Source organism: Phycomyces blakesleeanus (assembly GCF_001638985.1).
Source record: "Phycomyces blakesleeanus NRRL 1555(-) unplaced genomic scaffold PHYBLscaffold_6, whole genome shotgun sequence".
Taxonomy (NCBI): domain Eukaryota; kingdom Fungi; phylum Mucoromycota; class Mucoromycetes; order Mucorales; family Phycomycetaceae; genus Phycomyces; species Phycomyces blakesleeanus.
Window position 1 is genome coordinate 103,676 of NW_017265139.1, and position 18,774 is coordinate 122,449.

At 33.6% G+C, this 18,774-nt stretch overlaps 5 protein-coding genes across 5 annotated transcripts; 3 read left to right on the forward strand and 2 right to left on the reverse strand.

Annotated features, from left to right (window-relative positions):
* Nucleotides 1-3,042: 3,042 nt before the first annotated feature.
* Nucleotides 3,043-3,875, forward strand: PHYBLDRAFT_165765 (hypothetical protein; the record flags this gene model as incomplete). Its single annotated transcript, XM_018435302.1, has 6 exons — nucleotides 3,043-3,048; nucleotides 3,122-3,158; nucleotides 3,265-3,354; nucleotides 3,518-3,519; nucleotides 3,641-3,688; nucleotides 3,747-3,875. 6 exons carry the CDS (start codon nucleotides 3,043-3,045, stop codon nucleotides 3,873-3,875), a joined length of 312 nt encoding a protein of 103 aa, XP_018293820.1.
* Nucleotides 3,876-5,988: 2,113 nt separating this feature from the next.
* PHYBLDRAFT_142774 (hypothetical protein) lies at nucleotides 5,989-6,170 on the forward strand (the record flags this gene model as incomplete). Its single annotated transcript, XM_018430868.1, has 2 exons — nucleotides 5,989-6,124; nucleotides 6,157-6,170. The coding sequence occupies 2 exons, from the start codon at nucleotides 5,989-5,991 to the stop codon at nucleotides 6,168-6,170; spliced, it is 150 nt and encodes a 49-aa protein (XP_018293821.1).
* A 1,264-nt stretch (nucleotides 6,171-7,434) lies between these two features.
* PHYBLDRAFT_158132 (hypothetical protein) lies at nucleotides 7,435-8,342 on the reverse strand. The gene is made up of 3 exons (XM_018433740.1): nucleotides 8,124-8,342; nucleotides 7,849-8,016; nucleotides 7,435-7,792 (listed from the first exon to the last, which is right to left on the reverse strand). The coding sequence occupies exons 1-3, from the start codon at nucleotides 8,307-8,309 to the stop codon at nucleotides 7,571-7,573; spliced, it is 576 nt and encodes a 191-aa protein (XP_018293822.1). The 5' UTR covers nucleotides 8,310-8,342; the 3' UTR covers nucleotides 7,435-7,570.
* A 3,108-nt stretch (nucleotides 8,343-11,450) lies between these two features.
* Nucleotides 11,451-14,809, reverse strand: PHYBLDRAFT_165767 (hypothetical protein; the record flags this gene model as incomplete). Its single annotated transcript, XM_018435303.1, has 4 exons — nucleotides 11,451-12,788; nucleotides 13,014-13,424; nucleotides 13,746-14,055; nucleotides 14,805-14,809. 4 exons carry the CDS (start codon nucleotides 14,807-14,809, stop codon nucleotides 11,451-11,453), a joined length of 2,064 nt encoding a protein of 687 aa, XP_018293823.1.
* Nucleotides 14,810-16,261: 1,452 nt separating this feature from the next.
* PHYBLDRAFT_165768 (hypothetical protein) lies at nucleotides 16,262-18,640 on the forward strand (the record flags this gene model as incomplete). Its single annotated transcript, XM_018435304.1, has 9 exons — nucleotides 16,262-16,416; nucleotides 16,499-16,633; nucleotides 16,773-16,903; nucleotides 16,985-17,196; nucleotides 17,302-17,398; nucleotides 17,527-17,601; nucleotides 17,640-17,794; nucleotides 17,887-18,350; nucleotides 18,454-18,640. 9 exons carry the CDS (start codon nucleotides 16,262-16,264, stop codon nucleotides 18,638-18,640), a joined length of 1,611 nt encoding a protein of 536 aa, XP_018293824.1.
* Between the last annotated feature and the right edge of the window lie 134 nt (nucleotides 18,641-18,774).

The window sequence follows — 18,774 nt, forward strand, 5'->3', positions numbered from 1 at the left end:
TGATATATATAGGCAGATTTGAAAATTTGATCAATTCAATCTGGTGCGACAAAGACACTGTAGTACCCGATATTTGAAAAAATATTTGAAAAGTCCGAATGCACTAAGGTCGCTATTTATTGGCTTGAGTTAAATATATGCCTATATAAAAAAACATACACAAGCCGAAAATTACAATTTCAGGCTCCACTTAAACACTGACATAAAATAAAATAAGGAAAAAAGGTCAGTTTTTATAACTTTTTAACTTTTTAACTTTTTAACTTTTCAATTTTTTAATTTTTCAATTTTTCAATTTTTCAATTCTTCAATTTTTCAATATAATAATTTCTCGAGATAAAAAGGGGGTTTCAATAACATTTAATTTTGCCTTTAATTATTGATCAATAATAAGAATAAATATTGATAAGTCGTATATACAGAGATTTTTTTCTTTCAGCTTGAGTGCCTCAACTCTGGTTTGTGCTTGAAGATATTTTGGTTAGTGTATATATTGTATTATTAGAGAGCTTGTTAACAGAGTCGATTAAGCTTATACTTCGACTTAGGCTTATCGGAGTATATATTTTCTTATACCGACTACAAGTTCCATTTTTGATAAGCCTAAGTTCTCTACTTCGACTTAATTTAGTCGAATAGCGAGAACCTTATCCTACAAATTCATGAAAACATATACAATAATTAATTTTCAATACTCCTTGCATAAAATCAATTATAAGACTCTTAGCTAAAATATACTAAAATATCAGGGTGAAATATCAATTAATTCTCTCTAAAAGTCATTATGTTTGTCATGTAATAAAATAATAACATAACTCCAAGTCTTGGGTATAAAACTCATAATAAATCAACTTTTTTCTATTGCATACATCAACTTTTTTTTTACAATTCACAATCTTTATTACTGTCATACATTTATAAATATCTAACCAACTATGGTACCAAATAAATCAAACAAAACTACAAGAAGAAACAGAAAGAACTTGGTCATTCACCAGTACATACCGTCACCTCCAAGTACAAAAGATCAAGAAGGTGAGAAATTTGTTCCTACGGTCAGCTCGTCGGGTTCTCTAGGTAGCTTAACATACTACAAAAAAACTAGTACTACTTCAAGAGGATCATACTTAGTTAAAAAGGTTATAGTGTAATTTTTAAAGGTAAAATAAAATTCAAAAAGACATAAAATCGATGTTTAATCTACTTTATATATTATTGATGGTATTGAAATACGCATAAGGCAGCTCTAATAAAATTAACCACTTTACTGTAGATATAATTCATAAATACACTCAAAAAGAGCGCGGAAAAGCTCAATAACAACAGAGAACACTTATACTTCTTTATAAATCTTCTGACATTAATCTGACAAATTAATGTATATTTTCAATATAAATTTCTAATAATATCCAAATAATTTATGAAAAAAGTGGACAAATAATTGCCACAATCATACCCTAGTCCTAAGTCGATGAAATAATTCCAGCGGCGAAAATAAACGAATGCTAATTTTGGCAAGAAGAAGTTCGACTCTATTAACAAGCTATCTATTAAGCAATAGTTTTTTGCACAAAAGAATATTACACACACACAAGTAACAGTAGTAGTAACAGTAGCTAGTTTATCAATATTGTTTTTTTTTTTAAAGAAAAAAGGTTCTGTTGGGATATAATACCTTTTTGTCATTGGTTTTATTTTATATATATTCTGGAAAGGGCGTGCGTGCGTGCATGCGTGTGTTTGTGTGTTTGTGTGTAATTTATACTATTATAGAAAGAAAGGAAAAGTTGTTTTTTTTGTTAGTTTTTAGAAAATGAATATGTTTTATCAAAACGCATTGTCTACAGCAGGATCGATCGTATCAAGGGCATCTAATGATAGAAAGCTTAAGCCAGCCTCGTGCAATATATATATATATATATTTATATATATATATATACTTTTTGATTCCCCCTCTCCCATTTTCATCCGGGTTGAATGATCAGTCATTAGGAAAAAGACTTTTGTAGTGTTTTAATAGAATAATTGAATAAATTTTCTGCTATATTTTATTTTATTGTTTCTTTCATAAACAAACAAATCAAACGAATTTACGTTAATTATTACTGTGCCTATTAAAGCGGCATTTTTTTTTGGTTTGTCTTTTTCCTTTTATTTCACCACTACACTAATATTATATGTGAAGGAGGTGGTTCAGAATATATATATATATATATATACATTATATTCTTATAATTAACATTTTGAAAAACAGTGATTGAGTATTGTTTCCTTTTTATGAAAGTAAATTAAAAAAGAAAAGAAAAAAAGTATTTGGATAAAATTCATTAAAATTATTGGATCCTTTTTTTTTGGTATGTTTATTTACAAATATAGCTGTAAAATTATATAGGTAACAAGTAAGACAGAAATATTTAAAGAAAAAGGAAGGGAGGAGAAGAGATAAAGACCTTGTCAACAAAAATTTCTTCTTTTTTCTCCTATACACACACACATATATATATGTACCTTTAGAAAAGTAAAGGAGAGAGTGAATGATTTATCAAGGACATAAAGGATACAATACTTTAGCGCTTACACAGTAGAAACATAACATTTTGTGTCTGTGGGTGTCTGTGTGGGCGTCTGTCTGTGTATATATATATGTGTATGCTTGTATCCGTGTTGGTATTTATAGTTTGCTTACATAAAAGGTGTCTAGAATAATAACTGCTAAGCATGTATTAAGCCACAAATATTTTTGCTAATATATATATATATATATATATGTGTGTGTGTGTGTGTCTACAGTGCTAATAGTTTAAGACTAAATTTTCCTGGCCCTAATATATAGCCCTTTTCTATATTTATTTTTATAGTTATGATGACATTCAGGGCAATGAGCACAAACAACATTTTTAATCATTCTTATACTTACAGGAGATTCTAATATCTACAAAGTACACGACTGTTTTATTATATGACAATGCAAAACAATATAATACATTACATGACATTACATGACATTACATTAAATCACTTTAATTCTGACTGTCAATTGAAATGTCGGTAAAGATAGAAACAATCACAACATCTTTATCAACAATAATCTTTTATTTTTAAGTTTTTTTTTTGACTTGAGGTAACATGGGTAAATGTTACTCATTACAACCAACTTGGTAAGAAGAGTACAAGCTATTTTACTGTCTTTTTGACTGCAATAATCAAATGAGGGGCATATTTGCGATATGTTTAGATATTTATCCAATATATTTATATGTTTAGACAAAGTTATACAAGATTACTCTGATTACTCTGAGGTAACCACACCACTTGAAAAAAATTGCTTAGTTCTTATTCGTAATCAAAATAAAAGTAAGAATTGCAATTGCAATTGTTGTATTGAGAATCTCTATGATCTATCATTAAAGTCAATTATAATCATCAATGATTACAGCTAAGAAGCTGATGAAATATGAAAGCTTGTATTGTCTATTATCTACTGTCTATACGTTCATTATTATTATTTTCATATTAGTTGTAAAATTAATAGTTTTATCTTTGACCCGGTTGCCTGGGAAAAGAATAGGAATATTAGTATTACATTTGAAACAGTACACAGTTTCAAAAAATAATAATATAATTAATAATAATAACATAGAAAGAAAAACGTGCGATGTTCTTTGTTGAATACAACGTGGCAATTCAAGTAATACATTTTTTTTTGGAATGAACAATATTCTAAAATAAAACAAAATATATACAAGGATTTGTTTGTGGTTATGATTATGGTTATGACTGTGTTTGTGTTTGTGTTTGTGTTTGTGCTTATGAGTCTCTTTACCCATTGGCAAAGCATTCAAGCGGAAAATTTTATACACACTCTCACAGAATGATCGAAAGTGACGTAAAAGAGTACAAGAAGTGACCAAAAGGTCAATAAAAGCATGTACTACTATTGCCATTTACCAAAAATAAGCATAGTAGTAATGATAAATATGTAGTAGAGTCTGTTCTACAAGGTCTTTTACATAATAATAACAGTGATAAACGAAGAGCAATACAAGGCACATCGTACTATTACTTTAATTAATTCACCGCGTGGATGTTCTTTTGCGCTTGTTCCCATATCTCAAATCAGTTTTTTTGTATTTAAATTACTTTTTAAAGAGATATTTGGCCTTTTAGATAGACAACTAAGAAGGTTTATGTGATACGATATATTCAAAAGATTAATATTATTTTATATGTATATTGATTCAATTCTTATAAAGTCTGATTTTTTACTCAATACGTGACAATCACCAACGTAAAATAGTAATATAAGCAATGATATCGATAGTAACAATGTAAGAAGTTAATAACCATGGCATTTATAATGGTGATGATAATGTTAATGATAATGTTAATGAACATTTGAATATCAATATTAATAGATAATTGTAATTGTAATGGGACTTGCTTTAATGCTTACCAAACCTTTGGTCTAGTAGTACAGACAGACAGAGAGAGAGAGAGAGAGAGAAAGGCGGCTTGTTTGAAATAATATGGCTGTGTAAGCTTGCCCGGTCGGGAAGAATAGACTCCTTGCCTGATTGTGCTACATTCAGCCGAGTTTTTCCTTGTACGATAGATTCAAATATATACATATTATTATTCTTTTAGGATTGTTGTGTTGTGTTTGACTTATTTAACTTGAAACGCCATGTGGGTGCTCAAGTCAGAGTCCAAAAATAAGAAATATATATATATATAGATAGATAAATAAATAGATATATTGAAAGGAAAGCCGGAATAAATGATGATAATTATTATAGATTAACTCACAAAAACTTGGCATTGCAAATTTAAGCTGTTAATTTCTAAAAATATATACCTAGAATTCTTGGCAATACATGGGCTGTGTGATAATTTTCTCTTGTTGTATACATTGATGACACATTAATAACAAAATATCTGTCTCACAGTGTCGCACATTACAGCAATGACAAGTAGTGATGTAGACTAGATTTTGATACATGATAATTTATATAGATGATTTGTTTTTTTTATAAAAGAAGAATGAAAGGCAAATTTCAACAATACAAATACAAATACAATTGTGAATAAAGATTTCTGTATAATTTCAAGTATAATTCTGTAATTTTTAAATTTAAATTTAAGCTACAGGATTTATAGTTTTATTTTTTTCAATAATTTATATTATAATAGAAATTATTATGCAGAGGAATAAAGAGGTATAAAGATTTCCCCCCCTCTCAACCTCCTCCTTTCCCTTTTCTCTTTTTGTGTGTGTGTGCGTCTTTCTGGTGGTCGCTTTAATTTTGTCCTTGTTTTTATTTTTATTTGAAGGAATCGAGATTAGGCATTTAGTGTCTAATTGCGCGGATACCCTATGACAAAAAAAACTTAAAAAAAAAAGACTCGGTTCATGTAATAGTATTGTAAGATAAGTAAAGATATATATAATAAAAATACAAGAATAGGGAAATAAAAATAAAATAAAAAGGGGAGCTTGTTGTGTTTAACGGGTAACCCAAATAAGGAATATCCATCCCTAAGGTCGGGTCAAATATACAATCTTTCAAATACAGAACAATGGGAAATTTTGTTATTTTATCTTTTTATATATATTTTTATTTAACTTTTTCTTTTCTGCTACAAAATCGCGGCTTGACTTAATAGATCGTGAGCTAGCGGCAAATCGTTGTAAGGCTCTGTGACTTTGAATAACTAGTATTACTTGATCGACATCTAGTTTAGATGAGAGAATTCTCGATTCAGGCTACGGGACATATGAAGAATACGATGTTTCCTATTCTGGACACGCTAGAATTTTTTTATTATTTTTTAAATAAATAGCCCCAGATTTCTCCTCTCAAACTTCTCTCTTTACTTTCCTATTCAATTTCTTTATTGCTCTCTCACCCAAACACAAGCTACAACACCAAAAAACCACAAAGAGCCAAAATTAATACCTTACAATCCAATTCAGTTCAACTCAACACAATGGAATCAAAAATCATCAAGACCTCAACCACCTCTGTCCCCCGCAACCACAAGCACACCCAGACTCGATCAGAATACCTGCTCACTATTCCTTCTACCTTTTGCCAATGTTGTGGCGTTGATGTCACCCGATTTTGTCATGAATTTTGGTGCAGACACAACTCATAGTCATATCCGGCTAATCAAATGAAACCCCAAGTCAAGTCCATTGGTTTCTTTAAACAAACAAACAAACAAACAAGCAAGCAACAGCAGCAGCAACAGCAGCAGCAAAAACAAATTTTCATTCATTCAAACAGCGAAAAAAAAGCACATCCAAATCATATAATTTCATTCATTTTATTTCATTTCATTTCATTTCATTTCATTTATCTCATTTTATTCATTCATTCATTCTTACTTGTACATACACATATATGTAAATACACAAGCACATTCATGTCTATGCTATCTTCATTTCATTTCACACAATTGAATCCAATACAACCAACCCAACACAGCTCATCTCCAGCCTGCCTTTCTTTATCTTACCTTGCCTTATTCTACCCTATCCTGTCCTACTCTACAACATCCTATAATGTCATAGCATGTCATATATCATACAATATATACACATAAATACATTTATACATACACATTTTATAATAAAGAAATAATTCATAATAAAACATAATAAAACATTAAAAATTAATTATTCTTTGTCTCTTTTTTCCCCATGTTGTGTACCATGTTGTGTACCATGTTGCATGAAACGGAGAGTACACGGGCATTTTATGGGTTCTCCTGCAAAACAGTAAAATATAATAGTAAAGTTACATATACATATACATATACATAATTATAATATATATATAAAAGCTGTTCTATAATATAGTATAGAATAGCATCGAAAAAAAGGGAAAAAAAAAGGAAACAAGGAAATAGAACTTTAAAGAAAAATGGGACTTTTTAGATGTCGATGGAATAAAAATAAAAATAAAGGTCCAAAATGCCGTGATGATCGAGATGGTATTTTAGGCTTAGTTTATCAATGATAATCAATTTTGGATCTTACCATTGGTGGATCGGTGCTATGAACTAAACATATGAGACAAATGAGAAAAGAAAGACGACGCAAAACATAACCAACTAGACTAAAGAAAGCTAGTCAATAGAATTCCCTCTTTCTGTCTTTGTTTTATTATATTGGACTACGCACAAAAAGGAAAATTTCTATACCCTTCTTTTATTAAATGCCTAGAAGCACACACACACACACACACACAGAAAATCTAGCCTAGCCTAGGCTAAGATAAGCCAAGCCAAGCCAAACTAAACTAAGCGGTATATAATACACCATGCCACTCTATTTCAACTCATACTTAAACCACACCATATTACAAAACCACGCAAGAACCACTTGTGGCCTAATAAACTTTCATTCGATTCAAAATTTATGCAAATTTTACGTATTCGAAGTCTTTGCCTTATAATTTAATTACTTCTTATATATATATAAAAGATAAATTATGTAAAGATAGTTATAATAGACAAAAGGCCAGACTTATTTTTTTTATTATGATCATTATGATCATTATTATCATTACTTGGCCTTGTCGTACTTGGCCTTGTGAATCCAGGAATTTCCCATGATACCCTGCCCCTGCTTGTCGGCCATTCGATAGTATTTAGCTGCCATGTAAAGGTCCTTTTTAGTACCATGGCCATTGTAATAACAGTGTCCTAAATCGTTCTGGGCATCAGCATCTCCAAGATCTGCAGCAATTTTGAAAAAGTAGACGGCTGTCTCCTTGTTTTTCTTGCACTATTATCATTGTTATCATTAGCAAAATAAATAAGTGCATAATATATATCACTTACACCCCATCCGTGTCGGAATGAAACACCTAGTTCATAGATGGCCATAATAAGCTCACCCTTTGAAGCAGAGGTATTTACTGTGCTCGAAAGACTATTGATATCCAATACGGCATGCTCAGCTGCCTTTTGAAGGTACTGGAATGCCAGGTGTTCGTTTTTTTTACAGCCCTAGACGCAACAAGTTAGTTAATTATTACTATTATTATTTATACGTATATATACTCTCACACACAGACGCAAAAAAAAATTAGTTTTTATAATTTATTATTCTTTACCCATCCATGACGAAGTGACACACCATAAAGAAACATGGCGATCGGGAAGTCTAGAGCGGCAGCCTGTCTAAATAACTCGGTAGCCTTTTCAAACTGACCGGCTTCATGGAACTTGATTCCGTTGTGCACCAATTGCTCAACGCCAGACTCAGTCCCAGACTCAGATCCAGGTCTAAGACCTGACATGGCCGTCTCTTGAGTTTTCTTGCCAATGTTCTTCCATTTCGATTCCGAAGGTTGTCCAGAAGGTGAGAGCGAAGGAGACGAAGCATTAGAATGAGAATTAGAATGAGAAAAAGAAGAAGATGGAGAAGGCATCTGGGTATGCAAAAGACTATGCCCGATTGGCGTGTGCGGTGATGCAGAGAGAGGAGACGAAGTAGATCCAATTGGAGATGAGCCTCCGTGCGAAGATCCTGGTGTGAGCGATCCTGGAGTAATCTGCCAAGGCGAGTCTTGAATTGAAGACGTGCGTTGGTTAGGCACAACCATGTGTTGGCTTGGAGACGAGACCGAGCGGTTGGGAGTGGGTGGAATGACTAGTGGAGGCAAAGGTTGTGGGTGCTGGCGGGTGTAAGATGAAAGCGAAGATTTGGTTGTAGTTCCAGTCTGTCTGCTTGTCATTGGTGCAGGTTGAAGAGAAAATACTTCGCTTCTAGATTGTTGTTCTTGCTGTTGTTGGTAATGTTGGTATTGTTGCTGTGGCTGATATTGTTGCTGTGGCTGATATTGTTGCTGCTGTTGGTGTTCTTGCTGCTGCTGATATTGTTGTTGTTGAGGTTGTTGAGGTTGTTGAGGTTGATATTGTCGCGGTTGCTGTTGTTGCTGTTGTTGTTGTTTGATGTTTTTAGTTGGCGGCTCAGAAGTGCTGCTGTAGACTGCATGCTGTGGTAGTTCCACAAATGCCTGCTGCATTACATCCGGAAGCTCTGCAAGATGCACACGCGACCTGACTGGTGTAGGAGGCTCCATTGTTCTGATTTCTGGGTCAGGGACGGTTGTGTCACCAGCGAAAAAGGCAGTTTTTGGATTTGGCAATGCAGTCGTGACAATTTTCATTTTGTGAGGTTTGTTGGTCGCAGTTGCAGTTGCAGTTAAAGATGCAGATTCAGATGTAGTAGTAACATGGGATTCTGGAGAGGTTAGGTTGGTGTGGACTACAACTCTTGATTTGATAGGTTTAATAAATGTTTCTCTAGGCAGATCTGAAGGGCGATAGGCAGTAATAGGATCTACAAGCGATTCACGACCACCAAATGTTTCGTATTTGAAACAATCACTGTTGCGTTCGTTATAATTATATTGTTGCTCTTTTGGCTGTAGGAAGATATAGATACATTTTTATATTTTTATATTAGTATAGGTATAGATATATTGATATATTGATATAGATATGTATCTGTGTCTGTATAATATATATATATATATATACGCTCTTTTTACCGTTTGCCATTGAGGACGGTTGATTCCCTTTCAAATATTAAATTTAATCAATTAACTATTTCCTATATATATATATATATATTTTCTACTAGAACAGTTACTGATGAAAGCAAGGTAAAATAAACAATGAGCCTTACATTTTGTCCATCGTATACCGCATCGTAGACTGCTGGTGGTAAAGGTATCATTCTACACACTAATTTTAAGTACGACATTTGATTACCCTCTCCCTTTTGCTCGGCCATAAATAAAAATTATTATTATTTTACCTAGAGTTTGGTGTCGCACTGCTGAATGAGCTCAATGATTCTGATTTTGGCGATTCATTGTGATTAAAATGAAGCTTCTTGAACATTGTCCCAAATGTCAATGTCGAAATGTAAACAACAGCTGGGAGAAAATTGAAGAATATATATATATATATATAAAGGGGGCGGAGGAGGGAAAGAGGAAGGGAGGAAGGGAATATAGAGAGTAAAGGAGTGAAGATAGGAAGAGAGAAAGAGTTGAAGATAGAAAAGAGAGGTAAAGCCAATAAACTAATAATAAGAATAATGATTATTATTATTATTATGATCTTATTTTTCTATTCTTTCTTAGCTGGCTGGTTGGTTAGCTGGTTGGCTTGGTTTGTCTTGATTTGATTTGATTAATTAAAAGAAAATATATATGTTTAAATAATTGTACACAGGAAAATTTACTAATCCATTGTATTTTGAAGCACAAGGCAGAAAGGGCGTATAGAGTGGAAAAGAGGAGGGAGCTAAAATGACATTGTGTTCTCGTTAGAATATGTTGATAATATAAAATAAAGAGGATAGTTAATTGATCTATCTGTTGTTAGAAATGAGGTCTCAAAATAGGGACATTTTGAATGTGTAGCTTGAGCTTAAACGATATTACAAGGTGAGGCCGAGAGCCTTTTTAAGTAGCCAGTACAACCATGAATCTTCCGCGCGCAAGAAGGATATATATATATAAGTATACTATGTAAAAATACTCTAAAGGCTATTAAATATATTTGTATAATAAAAACAAAATCAATTGCCTACAATATTAATACATTGCCTTTATATAACCTTTTGTAAAATACTTCTTTTCCGCGCGTGTGTATGTGTATATATCTGTGTATGTAAGTATGTATCGTTTTCAAATCATTCGAGGCGTCTTTAGGCTGAGTTGTTAAATTGAAAACATGGAAGATTCAAATGGAGACAAGTGGTACCATTTTTAACTTATTTTATCATATTCTTTTTACTATTATTACCATCAACTATCGGTTTTGTTACTGCAGAATCACAAAGTACCAAAAGAGTGCTTATTACGCGAGCATTGACCAATCTGAATTTAATGTTTCTGAAAGGTATAAATACATATATATTCCTTTTGTGGATCGAAATCCTCAGAGTACGCACAAACAATCATCTTTTCAAATCAATATATCAAGCTATACAAAATTAGTTCACGAAGAGGCTGAACCGGCATGCACTAAATAGTATTGTACCACCACACGCACACACCCACACTCACAAAACACATTCTACCAAGCTATCAAGTTTATCAAGCTTCATAGCAATAAAATGAATATATATTCATTACTGGGCTGACAAATAATATACCTATATCTATATCCATGCGTGTGTATTTGTGTGTGTATGCGCAAGGTTACTTTATCAGAAGAAATATATAATTAAGAGAAGAAAAGAGGTATCCAAGTCTTATACTTAATATGTATGTTAAGTACATGATTGAGTTGTGCTTTTGCTTTTGCTTTAGTTTTAGTTTTATTAATATTAATATCGGTAATGAATAATAATGAAAGGTAAAAAAAAGGTACATAGTACTAGTGTTTTATTGTGTATCACCTTGAAGAAACGTGTATTTCTAAAGTATCCACTGGCTGTCAATATAAAGATAATAGACTGACTTACAATAAATAGTAATAAATCCTTTTTGAATATCATTTAGATAATCAAATTCAGGGTCTGCCGCAGGCCGGCGACGTCTTGGCGGAATCAATCTATCTTTTACTGCACAAACTTCATCTTCATTCAAGCACACATATCTCTTATTTCTTTTCTGGTACCACGGCCCATCTGCTCTAATCCGGAATAAGGATGCCGAATTAGCCGCTTGCTTGGACATTTGAATAATTTGAAATATCGTAGTATTCTCGGCTTGTTTTGCATATCTCTTGGTTGGACTGTACCAAGATGACAGGTTCCGAATGTCGATTGAGAAAAGAGACTGAGATCTCAGGTCGACCTTTATCTGTCCATTATCCCACACATAATCATCACTGTCGTCTTCATATTCTCCTGTTTCTGGGAGAAGCTGGCATCGATCCATCGTCAGATGCGTTAAACCTTGAGCCAATCTCGATAGACTTTCCAGCGCAAGACGCTCAAACACCAAGTTTCGTAGCGTCAGTTTCTTTATAGAGTTTTCTGCATAATCATCGTGTATGAAGCTACGGTCTACCAGCATCGCATCCTCTATTGTCAGACTCTCTAGTTTTGGCATGTCGCTCAAAGAAATATCAGGTATTCTGTCTGTACTTGTCTCTCGGTATCCCTTTAGGCTCAGATGTGATAGCTTGAGTTCACGAAAACACCAGTGAGCACCGTCATGACTGTAAGCTCTGAACGGAATAGAGAGTGAGACGGTCGACAGATTGCGAAATTGACAGGACATGAGGCTGCCGGCGTTAATCATCGCCATTGCTGGGTCACGATGATCAAGTTTTATAGACCTGATTCCGCTTTTGGATCTATCCATCTGTCGCGTCATTATGTCTCCCCAGTTGATATTCTTGAGCTCTAGAGTTGTCAAGAGGCGACATTGCTGGAATAATAATTCCGCAGCTTCTTCACACCCTTCAGGGTAACTACGATGGTCAGCACAAGAACTATTCTCGATACCAAGTGTTCTAATTGATGGATATTTGTGACCAATATACTTCAGCCACTGGGCCACATCTTCCATTGTGTCTTCCTCGATAATGAAACGCAGATATTCGACCGAGTCGTACTTCTTGACTGATTCGAGTGAATTTGTTTGTGAAATAGGGTCGAAATACATGCGTGGAGCAACAAAAGTTAATGCACGAAGACAAGGACATTGTCGCTGAATCAATTCAAGATCCTGATTGTCCAAGAATTTGATTTCTGTACGTATGTAAAGAGTTTTGAGAGTAGGTAGTATAGGGTTCGGATTTAGAGACTACATGGATAAATAAAATACATACATTGTTGTTGACTTATATATATATATATATATTCCTTTTGAAGGAGAAAAAAAAACATTTGGAGAGTAATTGTGTACAGATATATATGTAAATAAACCAGACAGTAGCTTGTCACAATTTTGTATATTTTGCTTTATATGATTTCAAAAGTGTACTGGAATAATTTATGAAGAAAAAGTACGTGTACATTGTATTCTTACCAGTCTATCTTCAGAAAGTATGATATGTAATGGTTCAGATGGATTTATTAGTAGAGACTGCAGACGTGGGCACAATTTCAAGATGTGAAAAAGCTCTTCATTTGGCACGATACAACGAATAGCAATAGATCTTATACTTTGTCCGATTGGATAGTCGTCTTGAAGAGTATCACAGCAAGATGTGTAGAAGATCTTCCACTTTTCTACACTTTTTATATCCACATGCGTATCAAATAGAGACAGTAGAGACGATCTCCAACCTTTGCACACCAATAGACATGTCATTTTGTCTCTCCATGAGATTTGGTTGACAATTTGTTCAAGTATAACAAGAGGTGCTGATGAAGCCATGTTTGCCTGAGTAGTTTGCACCAAAGCAAATAAAAGTCGTGCAATTAAAATATATGTTTGCTAAAAGTTTAATAGAGAAAGTCTACTGTGTTTTGTATAAAGCAGAAATAAATATACTTACTATATGTGTATGCATGTATTACTTTTAATACAAAATAATCTTTGGATGTCGCGTTGTGACTGTGAATAAATGAGTTTCCATTTCGTGAGTGTTGAGTACTGAATAAACACTAATCCTAGGGAGACGACGTTTTGATTATATCTGGTCCTTAAGGATTCGTTTTTACTATAACAGTTAATACAAGCCGGGATACAGAATATTCGTATGAGGATTTTCTTTTGTAATTTTTTTTTAAAAAAAGGTAGACGAGGATTACTTACGAGTTGTGCCAATTCCGCTACAAGCTTTGCCTGGGAAGGCATGGCATGGCTCAATACCTTTGGAGGATAGATCAAAAAACCTTGCTTCTGGCTTTTTTTCAGTGGCAGATCTTGGGTTACTTTCTGGTAATATAGATACAATAGACGAAATAAAAAGACACGATACGTGTAAGAAGGGCCAATAAATAGTAAAATATTCAACAAGATTGCGTCACAATCTAATGACAGCAACTCATGATAATCTTCTGCATAACTGGCTATTGATATAGTATATTTTGTATGGCCAAGTCTAGATTTAGAGCCCAAACAGCTATTAATCGAATATACACGATTTATTTTTTAGGACACACCATTTGTCTTAAAGGATTAGAAAAACGCACCGGATCCCGGAGAGGTTGTCAGAATTAATTAGCCCAGTTAGATGGAAACATCGTCCCCGTATGATTGCTGATATCACTTTTAGTTCGCAATAAAATACGCGTTAGGTTCTTTGTAATGTATCGTCTGAGAAAGTCAGCCAAATCAATTTAAACTTTCTGCAGTAAAGCAAAAAGATACTCTAAATTAAACTAACCTAAATGAATAAAAACTGATATATATTTAAGTCACTATAAGTATTAATCACGGCTCTTGCTTTATCAGACATATTTGATACGAAACTCTAGAAGATTTTTGGATCGATCTGGTTCAACTCCTGAAGAAGGAAGACCTTAATATCATTGGGAGTTTTTTTAAAGCCCCCTGCTTTTTTTCTCTGGCTTGAATGCTTGGGTATCAATTTGTGTCAAATGTGCTCTATCGGAATGGGATCCGGGATGTACAACGAATATTCGTTAAAGTATTGGATTTTCCACCAGGTCTTTCATCATGTCATGCAGGATCCAGTGTGGTAACGAATACCATTTTTTTGGAACGTAAATATGGTGTCATAAGTCTCATAAAGTTTTTAATACTAAATATTAGGGTGCTTAAATAAAGCAATTGGCATGTGTGTCTTTATTTGCAGGCCCTTCAATAAATGATAATAGTCCAAGACTGCCAGTACAGAAACAAACTTACGCCATCACATAAGCCTTTCCATATATGTATGTGTATCTGTTGTAATCATTTTTCCTTTTGTAATTTTGTAGGGTTTCTCTCAATGCTCGCAAGGCGCATTTTAATCAGTATTATTGATCTTTACTATGAGGTTGAGCTCAATTGACCATTCTATCCTTTCACACTCTACTTTCAATACCAAAGATGCCTGATAAATGTATGCATCTTAATAAATAAAACGAATGTGCGTCAGATTTCTTTGATGATATGCATAACTTTTAAAAGGGTTTCGTATCATACTTAGAAAAAGTCCTCTAACTTTCGGGACGTTGAGTCTTTCTTTCTTTCTTTTTTTTTGGTTTTTGTTTTTCTCTGGTCCCCCGGATTCTCGGCCTCGCTTTTATTTTATTTATACCTATTAGCGTTTGTCTTGAAAGCACAAGACAAAACAAAAAATGACTCTCCAAATAATACGACAAAAAGAAGTGTGTTCAAGAAAAAAAATGCTGATTTTTGATAAAATAAATAAATAAAATAATGATGAATTAACTTGGCAGACTGCATAAAAAAAAAGGTATTCTAATCTGATGAATAGATGAGAAAGACGGGTATTTCTATATGAAATACATTTGATATTTTAAGTTTGATGTACATCCCATGTATGTTTGTAGTGTAATTGTTGAATTAGCGGCAATGATGTATAGTTAAAGGTAATGGCACAACGATAAAGGCTGAACACCAAAGTGATCTTGAATTATTATTATTATTATTATCTTTCAATATAACTCATTGTTCCTTGACTTATTGAATATATCACAATACCTGTAGAGTAAAAAAAATATTACATACAAATTGTGATAAAAAGAAGAAACGTATATACGAGGGCAGCAAGTGTGATTTGTATTGAACAATATGATATTCCTATCAATTAATTAATTCATTAATATATATAAAAATCTGTAAACAAATGAGAAGAATAAAATCGACACATATTTTACTTGTACTTGCTTTTCGTTCTTCTCTCTATGGCATTATTGTGATCGAATAACAGTCACTGAAAGGTAATGATAGCAATTCTATTTTGTAATACAATTCATCATCATTCAACTGTCTATAATATTGTACTAAAAAGAGGGCAAAAATAAAATCAAATCAAATCAATTCAATTCATAAAATTCTAGATAATCTCATCAAACAATCCCCAAGAAAAACAAAAACAAAAATAGGCTCACAAGGGGGGGATTGAATAAAGTGCGTCTAGCCATTGCTCCTTTCGCTAAATATATTTATATGTATAAAGTATTTGGTTGGTGACGTCTGGAAGTACTCAGAATTTCCGCCTTTCTTATTTCTTTTTCTTTTTTTTTCTATCTTCCGCTCGCGTCTTCTCTCTTTACCTATTTTTTTTATTGTTTTTATTTGCGGATTTTTGGATTATTCTACTCGTTCTTCTTCTTTCTCGATAGTTTTGTTTTTTAATGGATCACATTGACGATCTTATTCTCTCGCTTGCTAAACCAGGTGATGCAGGATATGTTCCAGCAGAAGATATCCATGAATCATCATCAAGTGCTGAACTCGCAGACGAAATGCCCCTTAGTGGCAAGAAATCTGGGAAAAAGTCCAAAAAATAGTAATACTATATAAAGAATACGAGGGATATAAAGGTTTAATGAACATACGCTTACATGATTATTATAAACTATTATTTTTAGTGCATCAGAATCAGACGACGACGATAATGTTTATTCCGATGATGAGAATAATCACAAAAGTTCCGACGATGAAGGAAATGGGGGTGTAGATGAATATGGGCCTGATCTCTATAGGGATGAAGAAGACAAGAAAAGGTAAAGAAAGAAAAAAGTATATACATATACATACATCAAAAAACAACAGTTATTCAGGATCATAATTAATTACCCCCCATTCACCCTCTCCTTTTTGTACGCTAATACTTTTATATACATCTATATATCAATGTAATAGACTATCTGCTCTTCCAGAAGTAGAGAGAGAACGTATTTTGAGTGAACGGTCTGAAGAACGCCAGCGTAATCTCGAGAGACTCGAGGTTAGAAAGCTTCTAAAAGATGGTAGAAGAGACGATATCACAAGAAGTAAGTGCAATAAACGTAAAAAAATAAAAAGATAAAGTAGGTAAAAAAGGGGGCTTGCAGTATATTGACAAAGTATTGCAGGATCTACAAGAGTCAAAGAGACGACTACTTCCCGTGCACTTTCTGAATTGACCAGAAAAAGAGAAGAAAAAAGTAGAGGACACACAAAGCGTCATCGCAAAGACTCGCCTAGTCCAGATAGAAGAAAGCGTAGACGCAGTCACTACAGTGAAGGAAGCGAATATGAAAATAGTGATAATGAAAGGGATGATTCTGGAGATGAGAGCCGAAAGGTTAGTGATTATTTCTAATTAATACTATTTTTTTAAATAAAAAAAAGATAATGCATATTATGTCCATGTTTATTGACTACTAACATTGATAATATATTTGATTAGAGAGAGCCTACTTTGAAAGAATTGCACGCAATTTGCTTGAAAAGAGAGATGATTGAGAGATGGCTCCACACACCATTTTTTGAGAAAACAGCAATTGGTAATTAGCAAAAACAAAATTTAAAATACTTGTAAAAAAAACGATAATCCAAGAGACCACCTTGCTCACTTATATCTGCATATGCTTTTATGTATGTATGTATGTATTTATTTATTTTTTAAAAAAAGGGTGCTTTGTACGCTTGCTTATTGGACCGGATCCGCAGACAAAGAAGTTGGTGTACAGACTGTGCCAAATTCAAGGTGGGTCTCCTCTGATCGACTCACAAAATATTTCGCAGGCTCTGACAGCACAACATCTTCAGATATTGTACCATATCACAAAGTATACAAAGTGGCACCTGATATCTTTTCCAACAAAGCTATCAAAGCCAAACATGGAAATGCTGAGCGAGTGTTCCCCATGGACATTGTTTCAAACTCGTTGCCCGAACAGGTATATACATGGAAATGGAGAAACAAACAAACAGAAAAATCTTTTTTTTTTGCTATTGCTGTTGAAATTATATATTAACTTTATATATTAAGCATGAATACTCGCGACTTTGCACAACTCTTGAAACAGAGAAACTTCCTGGACCTACAATCGAGTACGTCCAAAGAAAAGCCAAGGATGTGAAACACGCGCTTGATTATGTATTGAATGACAAGGAAGTAGCTGACATGATTGCCAGAAAGAGAGCTGTCAATGGATCTTCTGGTAACGGTGCAATGGAAAAGGCTGAATTGCTGGCCCGTCTTGGAGATGCCAAGAGCAACAATGATGTAGACAAGATTACCCAGATCACAAAGATGTTGCAGCAGTTGGATGAGAATGCAAGCTATAATAATGCTGGTGATGGAAGGCAACATATTTGGGCTGATCTCAATAAGCGCAATCGTGAAAGAGATCGCATTGAAGTCCACGAAGCAGAGATGCGTCAGAGTGAAGAACGACGAAGAGCATTTATAGCAAGCACCCAAAATGCGAGAAAGAAGCAGCTTGAGTCAGCGTAAGTTTTTATTCTTATAAGTTATTCTTATATGAGCTGTCAACTATTTTTCTTTTTCTTTTGTAACTAATATATATCTATATGCGTGTGTGTGTATACACAGAAATAATGCTTCACCAACAGCAACCACGCCTGCAAGTACTAATGGGCAGTCACTTATGATGCCAAAGGCAGTAAGCAAAGAGGCAGTAGAGGTTGGAAAGGCAACATCAACAAAATCTGGGTATGAAGACCTATTGTCAAAGGTCTCTGCTTCCATGGATTTTGATTTTGATGATGACGATGATTAAAAGAGGTAATGCGAGCATTAATTATGCTAGTAGAAGCCTTCCGAATCTCCCTCTCCCTCTTACATATCCCTCTCCCCATCGACCAAGTACAACTACATTACATTACACACTATATTACATTACACTATACAACA